The 25,394-nt window shown below is 47.3% G+C and overlaps 1 protein-coding gene across 2 annotated transcripts in view; it reads right to left on the bottom strand.

The window, feature by feature from the left end:
• The window catches only part of LOC138580807 (uncharacterized), a 42,090-nt gene that overhangs the window by 11,901 nt on the left and 4,795 nt on the right, over positions 1-25,394 (bottom strand). For both annotated transcript variants that reach the window (XM_069651658.1, XM_069651659.1), the window contains exons 2-4: positions 24,533-24,596; positions 6,707-6,739; positions 1,603-1,761 (exon numbers count right to left, since the gene is read on the bottom strand). In XM_069651658.1, coding sequence (XP_069507759.1) covers positions 1,603-1,761; positions 6,707-6,739; positions 24,533-24,581 — 241 coding nt within the window. In that variant the 5' untranslated portion in view covers positions 24,582-24,596. The remainder of the gene's footprint in view (positions 1-1,602; positions 1,762-6,706; positions 6,740-24,532; positions 24,597-25,394) is intronic.

Consider the following 25,394-nt stretch of genomic DNA (forward strand, 5'->3'; position numbering starts at 1 on the left):
GCCTTCTGGGAGTTGTTGTCCTGGGTTTGTGATGGGCAAATCCAGGACTACAAGTCCCAGAATGCAAAGTTAAAACCACGACTGGACTAGGGCCTCTTTGGAATGTATGGTGTGTGCTTGTGTGAAGCTTAGCAGCTGGTGATGCACGTATCCTAATGGTGGCAGGCCAGAGACCGATTTATATAGTTAGCCCCTTTCTAGAATGATACCAACAGGCTTATTTTACAATAAATACTAACTGCATGCAGGGGACCACCAACGTTAGCACTTACATGCTGGGGGTGGGGGGAGGGGTCCCTGCATGCAATTTTAAAAGTTCACGAGGCAGAGAGGAAAAGCAAAGACTAAAAAGAAGGTAAACTCACTTTCATTCTTTAATATTCCGGACAGACCAGTGAAAAAGTGAGCTTGCCTACAAAATATGCTTTGCAGGTATTGTTTAATAATGGATTCCGGCAAAATCTGCCTGGTTTTGACCAGGTGCAAAACAGAGGTGCATTCCATGAGAATCAATTTGTTCTACACCTGCATGAAAATCTAAGCACATAGTACGATGGGACGCCCTGATGAGCCGCAGGAGGTCCTCTCTGTGCCTCTCCTCCACCCCGCCACTGCTTAAAAATGTAGGTGGGAAACCAGTACACCTCACTTTACAGGGGTGGACTGGCCTATAGGGAACGCTGGGGCTTTACTGGTAGGGCTCTGGACCCTGGGCCTCTTTTGTGTGGTATTCCCAAATGTTCCCACGGGAAAAGTTTTGGGCTTGCTGAAAATGTGTAATATGGGGCTACTTTGAACATTATTTCCAGGGCCTCTTTTGGTTGCCAGTCCACTCCTGTCCTGAACTCAATGCCCCTTTTAAAATGAGGCTGCTGGAGTCCTGGGCCAACACGCAGGCCAGCAGCAGCCCAGACAGTAAGGGACTCGAGTCCAGTTCGAAAAATGTTCCCCCTTTCCCTTCCATACCTGTCACTGTGTGAACACCTCTACACTTAAACGCACTGCCACAAAAAGACTTCCCGGCCCAATGATACAACGGCAGCGTCAGCAGTACACGGACTGACGTTCTTGCTAACAACACGTTGCTCAGAACGCCACAGCGGTGTAAACACTCAGATAACTGAACATACCGTGTTCTAGATGGTGCTGTGTACGATTTTAAAGGTACACATGTTCCCCAACCCAGAAAGAAATACTGATTTGGACTTTCCTGGGCTTGAACGTGTCACCTGCAGTCAACGCATATATCTCAATTACACGCACTTCACGCAGAATAACCACCGACTGTGACTAGCGTGTATTCAAAGCTTTCGGTCCATGCCTTTTTGGCGCGGAAGTGAGCAAAGCAGTGCGTGTTACCGAGTGCGCAGTAGAACATGTCGAGGATTCGTTCGTGTTGTAGACTTGTTCACGTCGATGTATATACCACGTTCCACCGCCATGTGCGTGGCCTGCAGGCACGCGGGCGGTTGCAACAGCAGGCATCCTGATGTACGCCTTTATTCTGAGTTCAACGGCCTCTTGAGTTTAAACCATTTTTAAAAGGACTCGTTGGGTAGAGTGTCCCGGTGAAGCCCAGACCCTGGTCAGGCTGCTACTCACTCATGCCTCCAATGGTTCCGTATTCATCCCCGGGCTCTGGCTTGTCACTGGGATTGTGGGCTTTCCTTTGCATGCGTATGCACATTTCTCCCTCTTTGCAGATCACCGAATTCTTCTTTAGGCAACTCGGCGGGTCGGTACATACGTGGCACTCCAGTCCTAGAGAGAGAGAGAGAGAGAGAGAGACCATCACTACTGGACCAAGTATCACAATCCTGGGCCTGATAGTGCCAACAGTGCTGCCTTTAGGGCTGATTGGGGTGCTGGGGTGGAGGCATTGGGACCCCCAGCATACAAAGCAGCAGTGGGAGATGTTACAGGGCCCTCCAGCATTTAAGGCAGTAGCAGGAGATTTAACGGGGCCCGCCAGCATTTAAGCCAGTAGCTCTCCTGGGCCCTCCAGCATTTAAGGCAGTAGCAGGAGATTTAACGGGGCCCGCCAGCATTTAAGCCAGTAGCTCTCCTGGGCCCTCCAGCATTTAAGGCAGTAGCAGGAGATTTAACTGGGGCCTCCAGCATTTAAGGCAGTAGCAGGAGATTTAAATGGGCCCTCCAGCATTTAAGGCAGCAGCGGGATATTTAACTGGGCCCTCCAGCATTTAAGTCAGCAGCGGGAGATGTTACAGGGCCCTCCAGCATTTAAGGCAGTAGCAGGAGATTTAACGGGGCCCGCCAGCATTTAAGCCAGTAGATCTCCTGGGCCCTCCAGCATTTAAGGCAGTAGCAGGAGATTTAACTGGGGCCTCCAGCATTTAAGGCAGTAGCAGGAGATTTAAATGGGCCCTCCAGCATTTAAGGCAGCAGCGGGATATTTAACTGGGCCCTCCAGCATTTAAGTCAGCAGCGGGAGATGTAACGGGGGCCTCCAGCATTTAAGGCAGCAGCGGGATATTTAACTGGGCCCTCCAGCGTTTAAGGCAGTAGCAGGAGATTTAACTGGGGCCTCCAGCATTTAAGGCAGTAGCAGGAGCTTTAACTGGGCCCTCCAGAATGTAAGGCAGTGGTGGGAGATGTAAGTGGGCCCTCCAACATTTATGCCCATAACGGGAGATGTTACAGGGCCCTCCGGCATTTAAGGCATTAGTGGGAGATGTATCTGGGCCCTCCAGCATTTAAGGCAGTAGCCGGAGATGTTACAGGGCCGTACAGCATTTAAGGCAGTAGCGTGAGATATAACAGGGCCCTCCTGCATTTAAGACAGTAGTGGGAGATGTTACTGGCCCTCCAGCATTTGAATGTATCAGAGGAGATTTGTTTACTATGCTTTCTTGTATTTAAAGGGGCAGTAGTGTCATGAATGGTTAAAGAATGCAGTGGGGGGGGGGTCACCAAGTCATCTGACGTTTAAACAAGAGAACATTGGTACTCCCACATGCATGGGGGCAGGCAGCAGAGAGACACAGGAGCCTAGGCATTTCAAGAGGGCGTGGGAGGACAGCAGAGGAGGCAAACAAGAATGTAAAAGAGTGGCTGCCGGCGCCCTCCAGAAATGCAAGGTGGGTCACGGTGGGCCACTGAGCTCCCCAATATTTAAAGGGTGCAATTATAACCCCCACACATGTTAATGGTTAAAGGGGCCAGGTCCCTGTAGCAATTTAAAATGCTCTAAAGGCTCTCTATGCCCTCCACCATTTAAATGTGGGCATAGGGACCACAGGGTCTTGCAGAATTCGATGGGTCAGGCGCGTGTGGGCACGTGCACATTGTTGGTGTTGAGGGGTGGGTCTTCATTGGACCCTCAACTCGTACATGGCGACAGTAGGGCCACTGGATCCTCCATCCTTCAAAATGGGCAATAGATGGTCCCTGCACCCCCATCATTTTCAGGCTGCACGGGAAAGGGAATTGCAATCTCCCGCTTTTTTAAGGAGGTGCACTCGAGAGTCATAGAGGCTACAGTATTAGACTGCATTAAAGAATGCAAGCCGCCCTCCATGGATGTGTAGATGGACATGCAGTGGAAACCTGAAGAGAAAAGGTTACCTTTGGGGTTAGAAGCTTTACGGGGGTTGTCAGACATCGGGCAGAACTGTGACAGGCAGTGCAAATTGCCTGAGTGACAGGGGCTGAATTTTGAAATTACTTTTACCCTGGCCCCCTGGACAGACAGATGGAGTTATACCATCCCAGAAAAGTACAATTTGTTATGTATCCCAACTGTACAACATATTGTATGTTTTCTGGCCTAGTTACTGTCCCTCTGCTATTGCTGCCCTAGTTAGGTAACCCAGAATTTCCTTTTTTCTCGCACATGCCCTGCCCCTTTCCATCTGTCACATTGGGCACCTGGAATCAATAGGGCCTCCAAGACCAAGTATTGTCCGTTTCCCATTTTTATTTGGTCTAAAAGTAGGGGCCAACTTAAATACAAAGCTAGGATCTCTCGATAAGAAATTATGATAACCACTGTGATCTTACACCAATGAAATGCCTCACCCAGTCGGGTGGGTAGTTAGGCCTTCCGGCTCCTGGAGCCAATGTTCAAGCCTTTAGATTTCCTACCAGGGTGCTTCACCTTCCTCCCTTCGGTGTTGCGGTTTTATGGGTGTCCAGAACCCACTGGATTTGTCTAGACTAGACACGGGGCTTTCAGGGTCCCATACTTCCATGACTGACTCTGGCTACAAGGCCTGCAAATAGTCAGGTCTGTGGTCTGTGTGCTGTGCTGAGAGCACGCTAGACTTCTTTCCTATCACCTCCCTGAGCTGACGTAACCTCCCTCTCCTTGTCTGGCCCTGCCTAGCACTGACCTTTCCCGCCATTCTTGCTATCTCTGTCCTGGCCTTCCTAACTCTCTTTCTCACTGTTTGATCTTTTTTGTGCTCCTCTGACCTTTTCCATACTACTTTATTCACCTTATGTGACTGGTTCTGTTTTACTCCCGGGCACTGATGTCCATGGTTATATGTGATTTAAACACTGGGATAACATCTAATTACATATATAACAAAACTTAAATAACTTTTAAAAATATAACAACGTACCTTTTCCATCGAGCCTAATATCAACATGCAGTCTGGTTCTATAGTCTTGAGACAGCCATCGAGTGGACCTTTTAATCATTCGATTCCCGTTTTTGTTGGTTTTTAATGTCATTTCATTAACCCATTAATGTAATTTCATTAACCCATCTTACTACCTATATTTGTCTTACAAATACCCTTTACTGGGGTGGGGAGGAGGCACCCCTGAACTCCCGTGACCACTTCTATCCATTAACCCTCTTTTTCTCCCTCCCCTTTAGACTATTTTATACTGAAGTCTTTTTACAACTAAAACTCACACCTGTAATTCTACATTACTACCTGTAATTCTACATTACTACCTGTATTTCGACATTGGTACCTACTCTAGTAGTTATTTTTTGCCCTAGTGGCCCGCTTTATTAGCCAAATTTAATATTTGGTACTCTTTATTTTTGTTCTCTTTGTTCCTGCAAATAAATCACTGGTTACTGGTTACTGGTACTGGTTACTGGTACTGGTTACTGGTGTCCGCACATCCTCCTGCACCCTGGTTTTCCATCACCTCTCCTCCACACCTGAATGATGCTGTTGTCTTCACCGCCTCCTCCGCATGCTTTTGTTCTCATTGCCTCCACTTATCTCGTCTCTTTCTCTGTTTTACCTTTTCCTTCAACCTCCTCCTTCCCACTACCTTTTCTGCCACTTCTCATCCTCATATTTTACCACCTCCACCTTGGTCTCCCTTATTACCACCAGTTCACAGTTGCCTCTTGATGATGCCACCTGTTCCTTGATCTCTTGTACTGCATCCATTCTCGTTACTACCACTACCTCTTTCTGTCCATTGTCCACTACTGACAATACCGCCTTCTCACCTGTTCACTTTCCACTCTTAATTTTACCACCTCCTCCTAATCTTCACTCCCGCCACCACTCCAGCCTTTTCCTGCTCTCCACCCACCACTAATCCTACCACTTTCCAGCATTCTCCAAAGACAAGCCTCCTGCAATGCACACCCAGCAACTGGGGCTTGTTGCAGTTATACTGTGTTTTCTCCTGCGCCTGGGTAAGTCCTACACTGACGGTCTGTACCTGTGAGTGTGGATTTAGTGAGGGCTGGGATTGTCTATCTTTTCTGAGGGCACCTAGGGCTACTTGGGCCTCAAGGGCGTGGGACTAAGCCAGCAGCGGGCCTGTACACCATTTTGGATTTTAGATTTACTGTTCCGATCTTCTCTGAGGGTGCCTCCACTGGGCCGAGGGCTATTACATTTCCAGCATGTGAATTACCAGTTCGAAAAATAAGGGGTAAGCTATCTATTTTGTTGGGTCCACTGGTAGAATGGTGCGAGCTGGGAGCATGAATCTTGGTTTCCGCAGCATAAATTGCCAATGCTGGCGAACATTGGAGTTGTAACAATGCATCCATTTTAGTTTCTTCACGTTTGGGAATCCTCCAACTTGAAACATTGCATTAGTGGGGTCCCACAGGACCCACATATCTTGAAGAAAGTTCTTTTGATGTGTGAGGAACGGTGGAGCTTCATGAATAATTGCATGTGAGGTTTTTTTTACGACTTGGCCAAATCGCTTCAAACGAGCTTGATATCAGGGTGCACAGCCGTTGTGAATACAGCCTTATACGTTTATTTTATTTTATGTATTTGTAGAGAGCACTACAGCCCAAAGATATTGAGGCGCTTTTACAGGAAATTGTACGCAAGTTTGATTCAAGGGTTACATTGGAGGCGGCACAAAGTAGGATTTCTTGTTACAGATACAGTGGTCAACACAAAGGTGGTTTACAGCAATGGCAAAACAGCAAGAATCATAGTTTCAATATTAGCATATGATGCATTATTGGGAGAGTTTCATAATCAATGGTGCTGGCATCCGGCCACAAAGCAGCAAAGATGTGAGAGTGGGAGCTGGTACAGGGTCATACAAGCACACAAATAACCTTGTTTTAATAGCTTTGCGGAAGGCTTAATGAGAGTCAATCACCCCCAAGCTGCATGGGAAGTTGTACAGGGAAATGTACAATACTTGCATGGGGAGGTTTTTTGGAGTTGCACATGAAACTTTGTGCCATATGAAGTTTTAGAAAATGGGATGAAGAAAGCTTTGGGAAACATACCTTGTGAAGGCTGGGCAAGCAGGGCCTCAACATCTGTGGAGAGAAGTGGGGGAAGAAAGGACACATTTAAAAGGGAAAGCCCCTCCCCATTTTTGTAAAGGAGCCACAAGAATCATTATAATTAAAAGGCATACATTACAATATAACAAATAACAGAAATCCCGCAATGCAACCCATCAGTGCAATTCATAGTTTCAGTAAATGGCTTAAGTTTCAACACCCTGCACTGCGATACTTTAAATAGTACTTCCTTGGAACATTCCTAAAGGCCTACCCTCATATGCAATGTTTAGTCACAAGCTCCAAACATTAAGACTTTGTGGATCACAATCTCGTGAACGCTATAAAAAACAATTACAATACACAAGTTAGATCCAGCGCATTGCCTGTCATTAGCATCCTGGGTGGGGGTGCTGGCCAATCAGGAGGCTCGGAACGCGGGCTGTACTGTATGGTTCAAGCCCGTGTTCTGAGCTGCCTGTGCAGCCAGCACCCCCTTCCCTTTCCTGCTCGCCCTTCAACTCTTCTGCCCCCGTGTAGTTTCCTACACGGGTGCTAATGGAGTCATTTTTTTTAAGAAAAAAAAGAATCATACGGTTATCCCACCGTTGGGTTATGCGCAGCGCTGTTGTCCAGGTGGTTCCTCTTCAATGTTGATGACATCAGTCAACATTGAAGACAGACTTGCTGGGTGAAAGCACTGCGTGGCGACGGGGCACGGGATAAAGGAATGTTTCTTTCACAAAAAAAAAACACCATTAGCACCCGCGTAGGTGCTAATGGCGATATTACACGCGGCGCAGGCCCGACTTTGACGGCTATGGCACCACCGCCCACTTTAAGTTACCCTCTCTTCGCGTGGGCCCTTAACTTGGCGGCGGACTGCTACTGACAGGGTCAGCCTGCAGCCCGGTGTAATATCGTCTCAAACTAGCCCTCTCTTGCTTTCTCTTGTTCTCGGTCTGTCTATCTTCCGCTGGCCTCTCACTTATCTCTCCCTCTATGCTTTAGTGCATAAGTGTCACTCAGCTCGACTATTACCCTTCTACCAGAACAGGCCCGTCCTTAGGGCAGGTTAGGCCGGGCGACCGCCTGAGGCCCCATCCTCTCCAAGTTGCTATTAGCCCCCCTTCACACCAGCTCAGGGGAGTCTTTCAAGGGCTCCACTGAGCAGGCATAGTGGGAGAAGGCGCAGCAGGCGTCCTTTTGTTATTAAATGCACCTGCTGAGGTAATGCGCATTTAATAACAATAGGGTGCTGATGCTTAGCATGAGCACCCTATTCAGATGATTACCTCCCTGCACTGACGTGGGAGCAAGGCGTTATTCATTGGAATAGGGCGCTCATGCACTAGCCCTATTCCAGTAATTAACTCCCTGCCAGGCCCCGTAGTCGCAGTTAGAAAAAAAAGGGCGCTGCTGCCCCCTCCGACTCCCATTGACCAGGGGCGTGCAGGGAGGGGAAGGGTCACGTTCTTTTTTAAACAGCCCAGGGCGCTGCCATCGCGAAGGCCCGCCCTGTTCCTGAACGTGTCCTGGGATGCGAAGGGAAGAGGGGCTGAGCCAGGAGCGGGAGTGTAGCTGTCCAGAGGGACTTGCTGTGTTTTAGCACTCTTTTGTGGTGTGGGATGCGAGATAAAGAGCCTCGCTGACTTTTGCAAAGGAGGGGTGGGAAGGTTAGCTGCGGCTGTGTATTTTGGGAAATGCCACCAATATAAAAGTAGGACTACTCTTCAGAAGAGCAGGGGGCGTGCGATGATGCTCTCTGGTTGGCAGTGATTGAATAACTTGGAATGCTAATTAAGTCACCTGTATTTGAAAAGCTTTTGTACGTCTTGCCCTTGACACTCAAGAGTATGTACTAATGCATGATTCTTTCGCCCTGCCATTCAGGGCGATATCCCGGCATAGAGCCCCTCGGAGCAGTATTCCAAAGTGGCAGTTCATAGGGCTCCATGTGGGGTAGGGGCGGTTTCTCCAGTCCTCCTGCACCCAGTCCTCTCCATTCCCTCTCCCATGGCACATCTCTTGCAGCCTTTAGCTAGAGACACTCCAGCTGTTGATGGCAGCAGTGTGACCAGTGGAAAAACAGATATGTTGAAGGAGGCGCTGCCGTGTTTTTTATGCTTAAAATTGGAATGAGGGTGTCAGCATTAGAAGCATCGCCCTAGGCGGGGAAGGGCCTCGTACATGGAGACATAAATTGTCATTGCGTGTGTCATGCAGGCTTGTCACCATCGCACTGAAGGCGAATTGTCCGTACAAGGGAAGGTGAGCGGAGCATGGATAGGCTCCGCCACAGGTGGTGGGGCTCTGGCACACCTCATAATTGGAAAAAAATCAAAAAGGACATTATTTAATTTTACAAACTTTGTAAACTGTTTGTTTTCAAAATGTTATAATTCTTTTCTAAAGCTCTTTTCCAATATTTACTAGTTACAATATCAGTGTTACACTTGCCTTACTGGGCAATCCATGTTATCAAAACCTAAAATAACCATATCAATTATTTCCTATTGTATCCTTTTGAAATATCCCTATGAGAAAGGGGAGGCAACAAATAGCAACAATGGTGCGTTCTGGCTGATTTACATAAAATCAAAAGTTATGTTGGGAAAAAAAGAATGACCACAGATTGTTATATTTGACAAATATGTCTGTGGTAAAAGGGTTGCATGATGAATCACTAAGTCCATAAACAATGCACACTGTGCTTGGTGCTCATTTCATTTTGCACAACACGTATACTAACATTAAAGTGTTTGTAAACATGAACCATATATATATATATATATATATACTATTTGAACAGCCACAAGATGTGCATGTGAGGATGTTGTGGCTGTGGCATCTGTCACTTCATTGCAGTCTGAGGCCAGGTTTCTTCTCGTTTTTCCCACCTAAGCGGAGAGCCTCCCCGGGATATTAGAAGAGGAGTAGCTAAGAGGGGAAGCTAGGTCTTAGATGCACCGACTTCCTTAAAGAATATTTAGCTATATTTATATATGTATTTTGCATAAACAATGTAATTTGTGATGCGACTATGATTTCACATTTGCGATCACAAATGACGCTATTTGCAAGATCACAAATGACCTCATGTACTATGTTGCCACACCTCTCCTTGGAACTACAGACTGGAGCCCTTTTCTATCACCTCTGGCCCCTTTGCTGCACAGCTGCTCCCAAAAGGGTTTGTAGTTAGCAGTAGTCCTGGATCCCCAGGCTGCTTCATTTCTAGCTGGGCTCTGTGCTGTGCCTCATGACTGTCTCCATGACCACCAGTCTGGCTTCAGAGCTGCCAGAAGCACGGAAACTGCTCTCCTGAACATCTGTGAAGATCTGCTCTCCAACCTTGACTCTAACATTCCCTCTTTCCTCATCCTCCTCGATCTCTCTTCTGCCTTGGACACGGTCAACCATACCATCCTGCCCAACCGCCTCCGTGAAAACCTGGGTATCACTGATCAGGCTCTGGCCTGGCTGACCTCTTTCCTCTCAGATTGACCTTCCCAGGTCCAACTTGGGTCCTTCCTTTCATCCATCTTCCTCTCTACCTGTGGTGTTCCCCAGGGGTCTAACCTCTTGCCCTGGCTTTTCAACCAATACCTGGCAACTCTCACCCACTGCATTGCCACTTTCTGCTCAAATTTCCAGTGCTACGCTGACGACACTCAACTCATTTTCAGACTGCCCTCTGTCACCTCGTCTCCCTCTCTCATCTCTGATTGACTAACTGCCATTCAAGATTGGTGTTCCGCCAATGATTTTTGTCTGAATGCCAGCAAGATGGAGATCCTCTCATCGGCACACCTTCACCATCCTTTCCCCTCACTCTCTGGCCGGCCTCCCTTGGCCCTCTTCCTACCCCCACCTGCGAGGCTTTGAACCTCGGGGCCATCTTTGACTCCACCCTTTCCTTCTCCGCCCACATCTCTGAGGTCTCTAAAAAGTCAAATTTCTGACTGCACCTCCTCAGAGGTACTCTGCCTTTCCTCTCCTTCCCCCAGAAGCTCATGGTATCCCAAGCTCTGGTTCTCTCTAGCTTGGACTATTGTAACAGCCTCTTTCTAAATCTACCTGCCTCTACTCTCCGCCCTCTGCAACTAACCCAGAACTGGACTGCGAGACTTGTCCTTGGCCTCAAGCCCTGGGATCGTATCTCTCCAGCTCTGGCTCCCAGTGGATGCAAGGATTAAATTAAAAACCCTCTGCATTGTCCACAAGGCTTTCTGGGGCCTGGGTCCAAAATACCTTCAGCTATCCCTCCGCAAATACCTAACCTCTCGAGCTCTTCGCTCCTCTACCTCCAACTCTCTCAGGATCAGTCGTTTTTCAAAGAAACGAGCTGGGGGTAGATCTCAGTCTTCGGCTGGGGCCTCCCTCTGGAACAGCCTCCCTGCCACTCTAAAACTTGAGGAGAACCATCTCCGGTTCCGGAAGCACCTCAAGACCTTCCTCTTTTCTTCTGTCTTCGCTCCCCCTGTCCCCTGCTGATCTGTTCTCTCTTGGCACTGTCCACCTGGCCACCCTCTGTCCTTCGGGCCCAGGTACCTGCTCACCCTGCCACCCTCCCGCACTGCCTCCGGGCCACCCCTTGCACTGGGGTCTGCATCTGTACCCATACAGCCCCCCCTTTTTCTTCCTGCACTTATCAGACCTACCCTGTCTGCTGTCTTAAACCTAGCACTTGCAAATTGCTGGCTGCATTACCACTGTTTGTTGCCTTTATTATTTATTTATTGTTATTTATCTGTTTCTCCTCTGCTTCACACTTTCCACTTCTCCCTCCTTCCATGCACTTTTCCCCTCCCCCTCTCCCATGCACTTGCGCGTTCTCAATGTCACAGGGCCTAGTAAGATCACTGTTTTGTTCTCCCCTGTTCCCCTCCCCTGCCTTGTCGCGCTCTGAAACACTTGTGTATAAGCGCGATAGAAATAAAATATCAATCAATCAAAGCAGGTAGCCCAGCAGGCTCCTGGTATTTTCCTTTGGGGTGGCAGAGGGGGGTTGTAGACACTTAAGGGTGAGACTCTGGCCTAGCTGTTGCTAGGTCTGGAAAATATCTGGGGCTATGCTAATGTCAGGTCTATCAGGACTTGGGGCTAGATAGCGTTTTGGTTGTAGCCCCTGAGCTTGACTCCGGGGCTACAACCAAAAGACCCAGGGCTATAGCCCCCTCAGTACCCCCCCCCTCCAGAAACCCCTCTGCTCGGGCCCGATTGTAATGTGCATGCAAAAAATAGAAAAATGTTCTTCCATGAAGGAGGAACACTTTCCTTAAAAGCACCATGTTCTAATGAAGAAAGAATGTGGTGTAGGGACATGAAAGGCTCAGCTTTTGCATGTGCTTGATTTACGGCCTGACAATGGCCCTAGTAACCATCAGGAATGCAAGACAGGGGCTGCAAGGGTATTCTCCTGTGGGAGGACAGGTCGGATCAGTACGACCTGCTTTTACATGTCGTACTGCTTTACATGTCAAAAACAGGAGTTAAAATACGACTCCTGTTAGTGGCAGTCTTCAAAATTAATGCTTGTAGTGCCACTGGAGTACATTCTTCTCCTGCAATGAGATATTTTAGCATCTTTTGCTGCTGGAAACTCAGAATAGTGGTGCTGGAAACTGGAGGGAAGAATGCCTGCTTTCCACGTGACTATCATCACGAGCTCAGAATAGGGCGCTCGTCCTAGAGTTTCGGTCAATCAATTCATAGAGGGGCCATTTAGCGTGGAGGGGGAAAGGGGGAGAATGTCAAGTAGCCTGAGCCCTCTAACTCCAGACACTCTCTACGGGATCAGCACTGAAGGTGCAGCGTTCGTCTTCTTGTGATCGCATTGCACTGCACCTCAGGAACGCTTTGTACGGATCTGCGTGAAAAGACTGAATTAAAAAGTCTGTGTCCCAAAAGACTGATTAATTTTTTTATTTCCCATTTGTTCGCATATTATCTATTTTTTTATTTCCCATTTGTTCGCATATTACCTAAATAGCAAACACCAGCTTGCCCAGATTCACATCACTAGGCCTCAGAATCTCCCAGTGACCTTTGTGGTACATCAAGGATGCATACTCTGGCTCTCATATGGGGAGACCGCCCACAGCCCCCCACCTTACCCCTATACATTTTTTATTAACTTTACCCCCCCATATATATGCAAACAAATAGGGGTTGGATTTTGGGACTTTGACTTTTTGCCCACGATCATTTTGGACGAAACCCTTTGTACCCCTCTGTCACAAGACCTGTGCAGTGCGTTTTCTTCCCACAATGAAAATAAATCCATGAAACACATTTGAGCCTGGCCGAGGTCACACGGTGTGTGTAGACTTGAGAGGGCATGATCTGACAGCTTATAGGTGGCGTCTGTGGGTGTGCAGAAAGCCACTGTGGGAATTCAAAGCTCATCCAGGGGGCCGCGACACCTGCAGGAAGGCCTTGGCTGCCCCTGGCCCACCTAGCGTGGGATGCCCCCTGGTCGGGAGATCCCCAACTCAGAAAAAGGAGGGACAGCATGGGACATGCAAGGAGCGGGAGGGCAAGAGAAGAGGGCGGAGCATGGGAACAGACAGGTGTGAGGAGCTGTCCTGGGTGATGGTAGTGGGGTGATGTCATGGGTCAAATAAAGGAGAGGGAGTAAGAGGAATAACCCCCTATGTTTCCAGTTGCAGACAGCAAGAGGAGGAACCCGCCCGCCCTCACCTTAGGCTAAGGATAGGGTGGAGGGTTAATGCGAACATCACATGTAATGTCTGACACATTGGGCCTCATTACGAGGTGGGAGGTAAGGGATTACCGGCACCGGTAAGGGCACTGGTGCCGGTAATCCCTTACCTCCCTACTATGAGTTCCCTTTGTGGGTCCTGTTTTTTCAGGCGTTAAGGACGGGACCTGCAAAGGGACTCTAGAGCTAATAACGGTACCGCAATTTGCGGTACCGTTATTAGTACCTTCCCCATTCGCATTGAGCCCTATGGGGGCTCAAATGGTGAATGGGGAATTACTGGTCCCTCCGACCTCGGAATGGGCCGGTAATTGCTCCATTCACCAGGGAGGAGTCGGAAGGGTTTTGGAGGAAGCCATGGAGCTAATAGCTCCATGGCTACCTCCAACCTCGTAATGAGGCCCATTGTGTTGATACTGTCTTGCAGAGGTGCCGCAGCGGAGTTACCTGCTGTATCCAAAGAGGAAATGTGCTATAACAGACAATAGGGTCCAGCAGTCGAAGGGGAGGAGGAGGAGGATAGGCAGTACACCCCCTGGGGCACAAGGTCTTGGGGAGGCATGGGGCGTAAGCACGCAATGGGATAAAGAGAAGGGGGAATCTTGCCATTGCACGCGAGTTAAGGGAAGGCTGGCTATGGTAAATGCAATTCGGGTTAGGCGGGACTAGTGGGAAAGGAGGGGACGTGGGCAGCTGGCACCAAAGGGGGAGTAGCTGATGCCAAGGGGCAAAGGTCAGCAATATAAGGTGGAGGATCTGAAAAGCCAGTCATGGCTTGGGCAGTGGGGACGAGGTAACTGGCCTGCGCCAGCAAAAGACAAACAGGGGTGTTTAGGGAGGCAAGTGCTACCTGGACGACATGGTGCACCAATGGATTCCTGCTCAGCGTAGATCCTGCGACTGGGATTGTCAATACGGATCACCTGTAAGCTAGTTCTCGCCAAATTAAAGCAGCTGCGGCATGTTGATCATCCACAGAAATTGTGTGGGTAGGAATTATTGGGGAGGAGAACGGGGGTGGGGGTGATGAGTCGGGGGGACCGGGAAGGGAGGTGGGAGGGGCAGCCAAGTGTGGGGTGTCCCCACTATGATGAATGTGTGCAGAGCAAGGCAGAGGACCTGGAGATGGTGTCTGGGGTGTGTGTATGTCACGAGTGGAGTGTTACTATGTTGAATGCTGACAACAGAGGCCCTAAAAACAAGACCGATCTTCTACCTCCTGAAGAAAACCACACTTGGCGCGGATGACCCGGCCAACTATCTCTCCAACACACATTTGCCAGTCCTCAGGCAAAGGGGTTGAGAAGACTGTTGTGAACCAGTTGTCTCTCTGGAGGTGCTTGCGTCGGTATTACCCAAATTGTTTGTTTACAATTGTTCGAATGAACAATTGACTGAATTTAAAGGGTCACAATTGACCTTTTCACAATTGACCGTATATATATATATATATATATATATATATATATATATATATATATATATATATATATATATATATCGGTTTGTATATATATATATATATATATATATATATATATATATATATATATAGGGGTTTTGGGGGGGTTTGGCGTTGGGTGGGGTTTTCCCCCCCACATAAATGTTACGATTGACCTTCACAATTCGGTCAATTGTGAAAAGGTCAATTGTAATTCGAACAGTTGTAAAACGAACAATTCGTATACAACCCCTGCGTCTTGCTGTGTGTGATTTCCAACTCATCTATAAAGGCTCTGACCTCCTATATAGGAGGCCCATGTGCACTGAGGCTCTCTTGCCAGACTTGGGGAGCTGAGGGAACTCTAGGGAATTCCCCATTTACTACCTCCAAGGGTTGCATCATGCAGCGGGAGGCTCCCCCTGGTGTGCAGACCAGTGCTGTGTCCAGACTGACTGGGACGGCCCAAGTGGGGCACAGACTTCTGCAGGTGTGGCATCAAGTACGAGCACACACACACATAATGATCATAGTTTAGGATAATGGGGTGGCACCTGGGCGGCCAGTCAGATTCCAGGGGTAGCATGTGCCAGCACAGGCCAGACCCTGGACATGCCACTGCTGAAGACAAAAATCCTTTCACCTCCATTCTGAGGTGGAGGGAGGAGTGGCGGAGAGCTCCATGTGTTAAACTGAAATATTTAAGGACACATTTGTATAGTAACGAAAGTCTCACCCAGCTCGCAGACCCTCAGTAGCAATCGGTACTATAGAAATGTGACCTAGTACAATAGAAAGCACGGTTATACGGCACTTGTAGTAAGAATAACCATTCTGGTTTAGGCGCTTCATTTTCTTTTCTTTACAGACTAAAGTGTCTTCTTGTGGCCTAACTAGGAAACCATTTTGTAGGGACAGTCTAACTAACCCGTTTGCCAATAAGCATGCAACAAAGGTTGCTTCTTTCTTTCTTAAACCCCTTAAATGCCAAGGAGGAGTATGCTCGTCCTTTTTGCATAGACTTGCATAATAGCCTGTCACTTAAGACTTGCATAATAGCCTAGCACTCGAGGGGTTAAGGACAGCTCACGTGTGCTGTACTTTAGCACCTATTATTTTAGGTGCAAGTGTGGTGCTGGGTGGGCAGAATAAGCATGCACTTGCTGCTCAGTGGTTGGTGCGGTCACTAGGGACATTGCCAAGCCATAAAGTGAGGACGTGGATTGGAGAACAAAAGGGGCGGATTACATCGCAATCCCACATTTTTGCCTTCCAAGTGAATCTGGTCGAAATTAGAAAGTCACTTTTCTATTTTTACATGAACCTCAGAATCGGGCCATCAGTCCCAACCTAACATCTTGCAAAACCAGCTGTTGGAAATGATTGGGATGAAGTGAAAGAGTGGCAAACAAACAAAACAGCACAATTTTAGGTAATCCTCAGGGCCGGTTCTAAGGAAGGTCCAAATGTGGCTATAAAACCCGACATTCCCAGGAAAGACATGTTTTTATTTTTACATGCACCTCACAATCTGTTGGAGGCACTGCCATGGCCTTACACGAGCAGCGACATTAGGGGCCGCCTTGTGGGCATGGCGGGGCCTTGCTTGCTGGCAAGGAACGTCCTAGAGGGGCAAGGAGAGGGGGCAGAAGGTGAGGGGTGTCTAGACTACCTCTATCCGATGGCTCACCCCAAAAATGAGCGCTGAGCTGAGGGCTGAGCAGCAGAATCTGCGGGCCTCATTACACGGATGGCGTTAGGGATTTACCGGTACCGGTAAAATACTGGTACCGGTAAATCCCTACCGCCTTACTACGAGGTCCCTTTGCGGGTTGGGGGATTTAACGCCTGCTTTTTGCAGGAATTAAAATCCGACCCGCTAAGGGACCTCGGAGCTAATTACGGCACCGCAAAACCGGTATTTTACCGGCATGAGCCATGGCGCTAATAGCGCCATGGCTTACCGCCTTCCGTGTAATGAGGCCCTGCCTCTTTTCCCCACCGCCCACATCCAGCAGAAGTTTGCCCACTCACCAAACCTTCTATTTTGGCGGTCTTGATGGAGCCATTATCTGGGATCCATTTCACTTTACTTTACTACATTTATATTGAGCAGCCATTGACCTTTGGGCTTAAGGGCATGACAAAAACAAAGACAACATATAACAAGTAATTCATGAGAGTCATGCTAGAGAATTAGGCCTATTGATCATTAATGTCAGGAATTATGCAAATAAGTAAGTCTTGAGCTTTCTTTTAAATATATCAAGAGATTCGATGCCACGTATTTCTAGAGGAAGAGCATTCCAGGTCTTCGGGGCAATAGCATAGAAGGCAGCATTGGCGATCTTCACCGTCCTACATGTTGGAATAACGAGAAGATGCTGCTGACTAGATCTAAGTGATCTGACGTAGGTTTTGTTAGTTAGAAGTTCTTGTAAATAAAGCAGCATGTTTCCCTGAAAACATTTCCGAGTGATGACGAGAATACAAAAAAGGATTTGTGATTCAATAGGTAACCAGTGCAGGGTCCGCATTGCTGTAGTGACATGGTCCCTGTGGTCAAGCCTCTTGACCACCCTGACCAATCCATTTTGGACTACTTGCAATTTGTTGCATGTGGCTTTGTCAATGCCTATCAAAAGGCTAGAACAATAATACATTTTTGCCCCTATGATCGCTCTCGCAATTGTTTCTGTGCTCTTTTGCGATACAAAGGATCTAAGATGAGAAAGTCATTTTATGTAGTAGGCGCATGATGATATCAAGCTACTTACATGTGATCTCATGGTAAGGTGCTGATCAAACACTACCCCTAATGTTTTAACTTTTTTCTTTTCAGAGGGGCGATTTTTACAGCTCCTAATGCAGAATTGTCATAGTTGGGACCTAATTTCTGTAATGTGTCAGGGGAACCGATCCGCAATAATTCCGTCTTCTCTTTGTTGAGTGCTAGCTTATTGGAAATCATCCATGACTCCACTAGGGAGTAGATCTTATTGATCAGACAAGTGTCTGTTTCATAGTTGCCAGTTAGACGGATGACACATTGTGTGTCATCAGCTTAGTTCGTAAAGATTACATCCTCATGCATCAGCATAGCAAATAGGGGAGCAGTAAACATGTTGTATAGACATGATGATGTACAAGCGCCCTGTGGTAGACCCATAGCAACAGTAATAGGAGTCGACTCTGCTTTGCCAAAGAATACCCTACTTTCTCGGTTGCTAAGAAATGAAGAAATCCATCGGACCGCCAGAGGAGACAAATTTGCTACCTCCTTCAACCTTGTGGACATGATGGAATGGTCCACCAGATCGAAGGCGGCCGAAAGATTGAGTAGCATCAACATGGAAGCTCCTGTTTGTCCAAGTGCGCTAGGAGCTTAGATTTAAGTTCTAAAAGAGCTGTCTCTGTCCCAAAGCCCACTCGAAAACCCGACTGGTGATCATGTAGAACTGGGTATTTTTGGAGGTGCATGGCTATATGTTCGTAGACTACACGATCCAGGATTTTCAGGGGAACGCTGGTATTAGTGATAGGCCTGTAATTTTTTGCTAGATTCACATCTAGGCTGGGTTTTTTCAAGATCGGCATAACCCAGGCATCCTTCAGTTTCTGAGGGACACTCCCGGTGTTCAAAGAGGCATTGATAAAGGTGAAAATGGCATAGATTAATGTAGGGGGGCATGTTTTAATCATCATGGCTGTATGAATGTCATTCTTACATTTAGTAGTTTTAAGGTGGTTGATTATGCTAGCTAATTCTGTAGTAGTAATTGGTGCAAATTCAAAAATGGGAATGGCAGGACATCTAATGTAAGACTCCTGTGTGCCAATAATATTGTCATCTTGGTTATATTTTTTTGTGGCAATGTCCTTTAAAATATTATGGAGTTTGTCTTGCATAGCTTTTTGCATGGCATTACACCATGCATTATCCTTATTAACTAAATCTAAGTGTGTGGAACTAATGAATTCCTGCTCCTTCAATATTTTAAAGAGTACCTTAGAGTCTGATTGGGCCTGTGTTATTCTGGTGTTGAAAGAGCTTTTTTTTGCCTTGATGATGGCAACTCTATACTTTTTAGCTACTGTCTTGTATTCTATTACTGAATCTTGCGTTCTTACGGATTTCCAGATATGGAAAAGTCTAAGGGTGTGGGATTTTAAGCTTTGATGTTCAGGAGAGAAACATAAATTACGTTTAATGCCTTCCTTCCGTTTTACTTTTTGACAGTGCTAAAATATTGGCAGCTCTACACAAATTGTCTGATATGACTTTTGCTAGTATTTCAGGAGTGTCCCTATTGGAAAGCTTATTTAGTGGCGTGATTAAAGGAATGGTTTGCCCAAAAAATTTTATTGCCCAAAAAGATGGGCAATAATAAAACAAATATACTCCCACTTTTTTTTTAGGTTCCTATGTAAAATTTTGAGCAATTAAAGCTCAAAATCTACAAAAGCAAGCACATGGGGGCATCCATTTTGTGAAATCGATGCCCGCATGTGCTCGCTTTTGCTTTTGCTGCACTAATGAAGGAAAAGCCAGCCAGCTGTAGTAAACAAAAGCTACCACTGGGTGGCTTTTCCTTCATTGGTGCCGGGACTCGCAGGATGGAGACTGGAGACTACAGGCAGAAAAGCTGCAGCTGCATCTCGGTAAGTGCTATTTTTAATTTTAAAAAAGCACTAGCTGCGTTTTTTTTCCTAAGTTTTCCGGGCTGGAGGAGCCCGGAAAACTTAGAAATAAAACCGCAGCTTTAAAAATGTTGTATTTATGTTTGCAGTAGCTTTTGAAGCTACCGCAAACATAAATACAACGTTATTCTGTTTGAAAATGCTGTGGTTTTTCTTTCTACGTTTCTCAGGCTCCTCCGAGTCGGGGGAGCCTGAGAAACTTAGAAAGAAAAACAGCTCCCCCGGGGGCGCACCGGAGACCCAAAGTGTAAGCCAAGGCAGGCAGAAACACAACGCAGTTGTGTTTGCATGCCGCCGTGTTTCTGCTTGCAGCAGCTTTCCATTTGGGGCTCTCGGGCTCCCCGTAGGGAGCCCGAGAGCCCCAAACGGGAAAGCAGCTGTAAGCAGAAACACAATGCGGTTGTGTTTGCATACCGCAGTGTTTCTGCTTGCAGCAGCTTTCCCATTTGGGGCTCTCGGGCTCCCTCTGGGGAGCCCGAGAGCCCCAAATGGGAAAGCAGCTGTAAGCAGAAACACAACACGGCCGTGTTTCGAAAACGCTGCAGTTTTTCTTTCTAAGTTTCTCAGAGGAGCCTGAGAAACTTAGAAAAACCAATGAAGGAAAAGCCGCCCAGTGGTAGCTTTTGCTTACTACAGCTGGCTGGCTTTTCCTTCATTAGTGCCGCAAAAGCGAGCACAGGCGGGCATCGATTTCACAAAATGGATGCCCCCTTGTGCTTGCTTTTGTACATTTTGAGCTTCAATTGCTCAAAATTTTACATAGAAACTTTAAAAAAAAGTGCAAGTATATTTGTTTTATTATTGCCCATCTTTTGGGCAATAAACATTTTTGGGCGAACCATTCCTTTAAGGGTTCAAGCTTAGTAGATGTAATTGTTTTAGATTTCGAGTGGGGATGTCTTTATCCTTGCTAGGTTTCAGTTTATTAATAAAGTTGAAGATTACAGTGAAATCCATAAAGGAGTGATCCGACCAGGGACATGGGGAAACTACTATGTCGCTGGTTTTCACTTTGTGACAGGCAACCCAATCAAGGATATGCCCTAAATTGTGAGTCGGTTCACAGATAAGTTGTTCAAATCCTAATTCGTCTAATGCTAGATGTAAATCGCGTTCAATGGGGTCATCGTTGTGGTCTATCCATGAGTTGATATCCCCCATAATCATGGAGTTAGAATTGGGTTTCAGGGAGGAGAATAGGAAGCTTGAGAGGTTAGCTAGGAAGTCTCCAAATAAAGGCGGTGGTCTATAAATTAGTAGCACATTCAATGTAGCTTCCGCATTCATGCTGATTTTAACACAAAGGGATTCAATCCCTTCCATAACAAACCCATTGGTTTCCCAGACCGTGAGAGTTAGCCTGTGAATTATAGCAACACCTCCACCTTTACCTTCCTTTCTATCACATCTAAGCATGCCATATCGTGTTGGAATGGCTAGATTAAGTGAGGGGGCTGCGGCCAGATATGCCCATGTTTCGATAAGTGCGCAAACATCAATATTGTTGTCCTCTATGTACGTGGCCACCTCTGTGGCATGTTTCACAAGTGATCTAGTGTTGAGTAAAACAAATTTAATATTTGAAGTTGGTGTAGGAGACCCTCTTTGATTAACTGCTTTCCTAACGGTATTTGCACTAGTGCTGTGATCCACAAATGTTAGTGAGTTATTAGCAGGTGTAGTGGAGTCTGTCTCTGGGACATTCATGGATTTATAAAGTCCACTTAAATTAGAATCATTAAGTGTGGCCTTAATTACAGTATTGTGGGTGGCAGTTATAATTGATTAATTTATCAGTATAGGGCAGGTTTTCCTAACTAAATCTGTCTCTTCAATGTAAGCTGTTGGTTTAGTATCAGTCTGCATGCCTACGTTTGCACATAGTATTTCTGTGAATATGGGCGTATCTAGCTGTGTATCGGCGTTCAGGTCAATTTCTGTACATTTAGCGTCACATATCCTTCAATCTGCTTCGGTATTGGTTTCTTTAGGAGGATTAATAGAGTCTGATTTAGGATTTAAACTATATATGTACTGAGGGACGTTACCATGTTTAGTGAAAATTCCTCTGGCCACCTCGATAGCGGCTAAAGCTTCAACAATTCCCATAATCAGGGTACAGAGCTCCCGTCCCCTCTGACCCGGCACAGACCGGCTTACCGCTTTCACGCCGGCACGTTCACGCCGCGTTACTGAAGAAGTAGTCCCAAGGACTACAGATACTTCTGGGTAATGTAGTTTTAGGAGTTCTGATGTGTGCAGAGGATACTAAACTCTGTTTTTAATCGCTCAAAGATAGTAGATTACAGTGAATGCAACAAGGGATGCGTTTAGCATGCACAGAGGGGCATAACTGAATTATTTAAAAGGAATGCATTGTTATACAATGGTACACGGTAAATGCTAAAAACAGATATAAGATCTAGTAAAATCTATTAAAGTGCAATTCGCTACAAACAATCTAGACAGTCTATCTTGTTTGTAGCATAATTTTGTTACAGTTGTCTTCTGAATATTGGTTTGTGTAAATATACTGTGTTTTAATTTTGTGTCGCATTTTTGCGCTGTTGACAGGGACCTACAGAATGGATTATGAAAATGTTCGAACCATGACAAAAATGTTGGTCTAAGATTAACTATGATTTTGCTACCCAGGTTCTGGGTTGACAGGTCCACTCATGTCCAATAGGCCAAACCCGCGTGGACAGAGGGAGTAGCCCCTCGGGTTTCCCATTGGGTGGAAATGTGGCCCAGGCTTGGGCGTTGGACTGTCCGGCTGGACATTGGATTCCGCAAGTAACCCTGGGACAGCTCAGACAGCTAGTAGGCCAAACCGGCAGCTGGCGGGTCAGCAGGGCTGCTACGGTCAAGGTCATGGTAACTGAATATAGTAGATGTAAAACACGTGTGGCCCCTGTCTTGATTTCTGAGATTTTTGTATGCAATAGTGCAGCCTGTTTACCTCCAAAATGTTGTGGTGCCATTTGTATAATGTAATGTGTGTTTCATGAAGACATGGACCTTACGAGTGCACCCCTAAGGCCCTCATCCCAACCTAACATCTTTCAAAAACAGTTGTTGGAAATGCATTAGTACGAAGTGAAAGAGCCGCAAACAAGCAAAACAACACCATTTTAGGTAAGCCTCAAGGCCGATTCTAAGGAAGGTCCAAATGTGGCTATAAAAATCCGACACCCCCCCCACTCCAAATCCTTCCATTTCCATCCTGAGGGGGATGGGTGGAGTTGTGGGGAGGTGTTGGGGTAGCTAGCTTGTGAATTAATGTGAAAGGTAGAACAGAAGGACCGCTACGCATTTATCAGGCGTAGACCTCCTCCAGCGACCCAAATACAAGCATTCAAGACAATGTCTTCTATACCAAAGTGTGTCCGAGTTTGCAGACACTTTGCAACACTATCTGTGAAGTAAAGATGTGGCATAAGACCAGGGGTGGACTGGCCTATAGGGAACTCTGGTAATTTTCATGTAGGCCTCTGAACCCTGGGCAGTGGTGGACTGGCCTATAGGGAACTCTGGTCAGATTTCCCGTTAGGCCTCTGTAATATGGCGCCAGTTTGAGAATTATTTCCAGGGTCTCTTCTAGTTCCCAGTCCACCCCCCTTATAATAAGACTGTGGGACAGATAGCATACTGTCCTAGACACTTCTTCACAGTCGACTCCTCCGCCATCTTGTGTGTCATTATGTATTACAAGTGAAGGGACTCCGAAAGACATTCTATCGTTAGTAAACCTAACACTTTGGAAGGAATGTCGCCTCTTTTCGCGGCGAACGCCTCCTCACGGGTGCTGCAGTTTAGCACCTTTTTTCAGGGCCAAAAGTGAGGCTGGGCGTACAGAATGAGCAGGAACATGGTACACTACCCTTTTTGTGGTCCATACGGCTGTTGTACGGTCACCAGGCGCTTTCATAAAGAACAATCGAAAGTAGTGGATACCTTGTGAGCCCATCACTTTCACAGAATATGGCGCTATTTAGAAAAGTGTCATGCTGCCACAGAAAGGCACTTGCCCAAATGTGCACCCTTCTTAGATGTGTGCCCTCAGTGTCGTCGCCCAGAAGTTATGGCGGTGCTACGCCATTTTGAAACACCTTGGTGATACTGCACAACCTTAAGACCCTCATCAGAATCGAGTCCTGTTTTATGTTAAGTTCCCGGATGATCACAGTGCCCGCCACCTCTCAGATTCCCCTTCAGGGTTTCCCCAAGTGTTGACAGGGGAGGGAGATGTGTCCCACTTAATCGGACCACCGAGGGAGTGAAACTCTTCACACATAAAGGAATAGGGCTGGACACAGAAACATGCAGCCCACGGCCAGAACATGAGGCACAGGGAACACACTACCGCGGTAGGGCTTTTTGGGGTTTTTAATTGTGACACTGTAGAATGAACAGCAGGGGGAGAGATATGGATCGTATTTAGGCAGAACAGCGGGGGTAAGAAATGTACACCCACCAACTGACCGTTCTAAAATCTCACACTTCTGCGTAGACCTCTCAAACTCTGAACTAAACACAACCAGGCCTCTACAGCACAACAAACCGCACACACTTCACAACACCATAACAACAAAACAAACCACACATAATCTTGCTCAACGGCACAGGGTGGCCACCAACCAATCGGATGCACTGTTCGCACAGACGCGCAGTGAACAGTGCATCCAAACTGAAGCTGCCTACAGCAAATCTCTCTTGCTCTTGCTCACTCCTACTAACTACCCACCCCAGCCCCGCCCTCCTTGCATTACAGACCGGCCAGAGCGCCAAGAGACCACGCAGGTGGCAACAGCGGCTCGGTATAAGAACCTTTAACATAACATCACATTAATTTGTTGGGGAACTTCTTGGGATGTAGGAGAGGTGGAAAACCCTCGGGCAATTCCCCCTCCCCCGCCGCCCTCTGCCCCCCCACCCCCACAGTAAAGAGGCTTACACAGCAGCAGGAAGACAGCAGCCACGGCGGAGATCAGCTGGGTCTTCATCTTGTCTTCTCAGTGCTAGAAGGGGGGGAGCAGACGAGGGCGTTAATACGACCTGGTGACAGCCACGGCACCATAGCAACATGCACAATACACCGGAGACCTCCCACCGATCCAATGATCTCAGATGTTACAGCCCCTCACTCAAGGGGCCCGGCAACCAAATTCTGCTGCTAAATCAAAGCAACTAAACACATGATTAATACCCAAAAGGCAGTGCGATGATGGGGGTTTGCGCTGCTCTGGCTCAGGTCTGGAACAGGCATAGCATTTGCGAGCATAGTAGGACAGAGGGCAGAGAACCACAAAGCACACACTCAGGAGGGCGCGCACCCCGGAATTGAATGTGCAGCCCCTCTGAGATTGAACCGTGTGATGCGGGTGGTCGCTGAGTGGAGACGTAGCAACCAGGGGTGTTGCTAGCCTGATGCTAATGTCAGGACTGTCATGACTCGGGGCTAGGTAACCTTTTGGTTGCAGCCCCTGAGCTTCTATCCGGGGCTACAAACAAAAGACCCGGGTCTATTGCCCCCAGAGCCACTCCCCCCAACCCCCCCACACCCCTCACCCCAGCAACGCCCCTGGACACAAAAGCCATTAATGCACAAAAAGAAGGGGGCTCTCGGGGAGTGTACACTCAGAGCGACACTTACTGGACAGCGGCAGGCGGGCTATATCTGTGACAGGAGGCCTCGTATCTGGGTTCAGGCGGTCTCCCTTGTGAGAGCTCGGCCGCCTGTGTCGGCCTTGCTCTTAGATGGATGACTTTGGCTATTCCTGCCTGGGCGGCGGGAGAGACAGCTGCCCCTTCCCTGC

Source organism: Ambystoma mexicanum, chromosome 3p (genome assembly GCF_040938575.1).
Source record: "Ambystoma mexicanum isolate Mex_15411 chromosome 3p, UKY_AmexF1_1, whole genome shotgun sequence".
NCBI classification, from domain to species: domain Eukaryota; kingdom Metazoa; phylum Chordata; class Amphibia; order Caudata; family Ambystomatidae; genus Ambystoma; species Ambystoma mexicanum.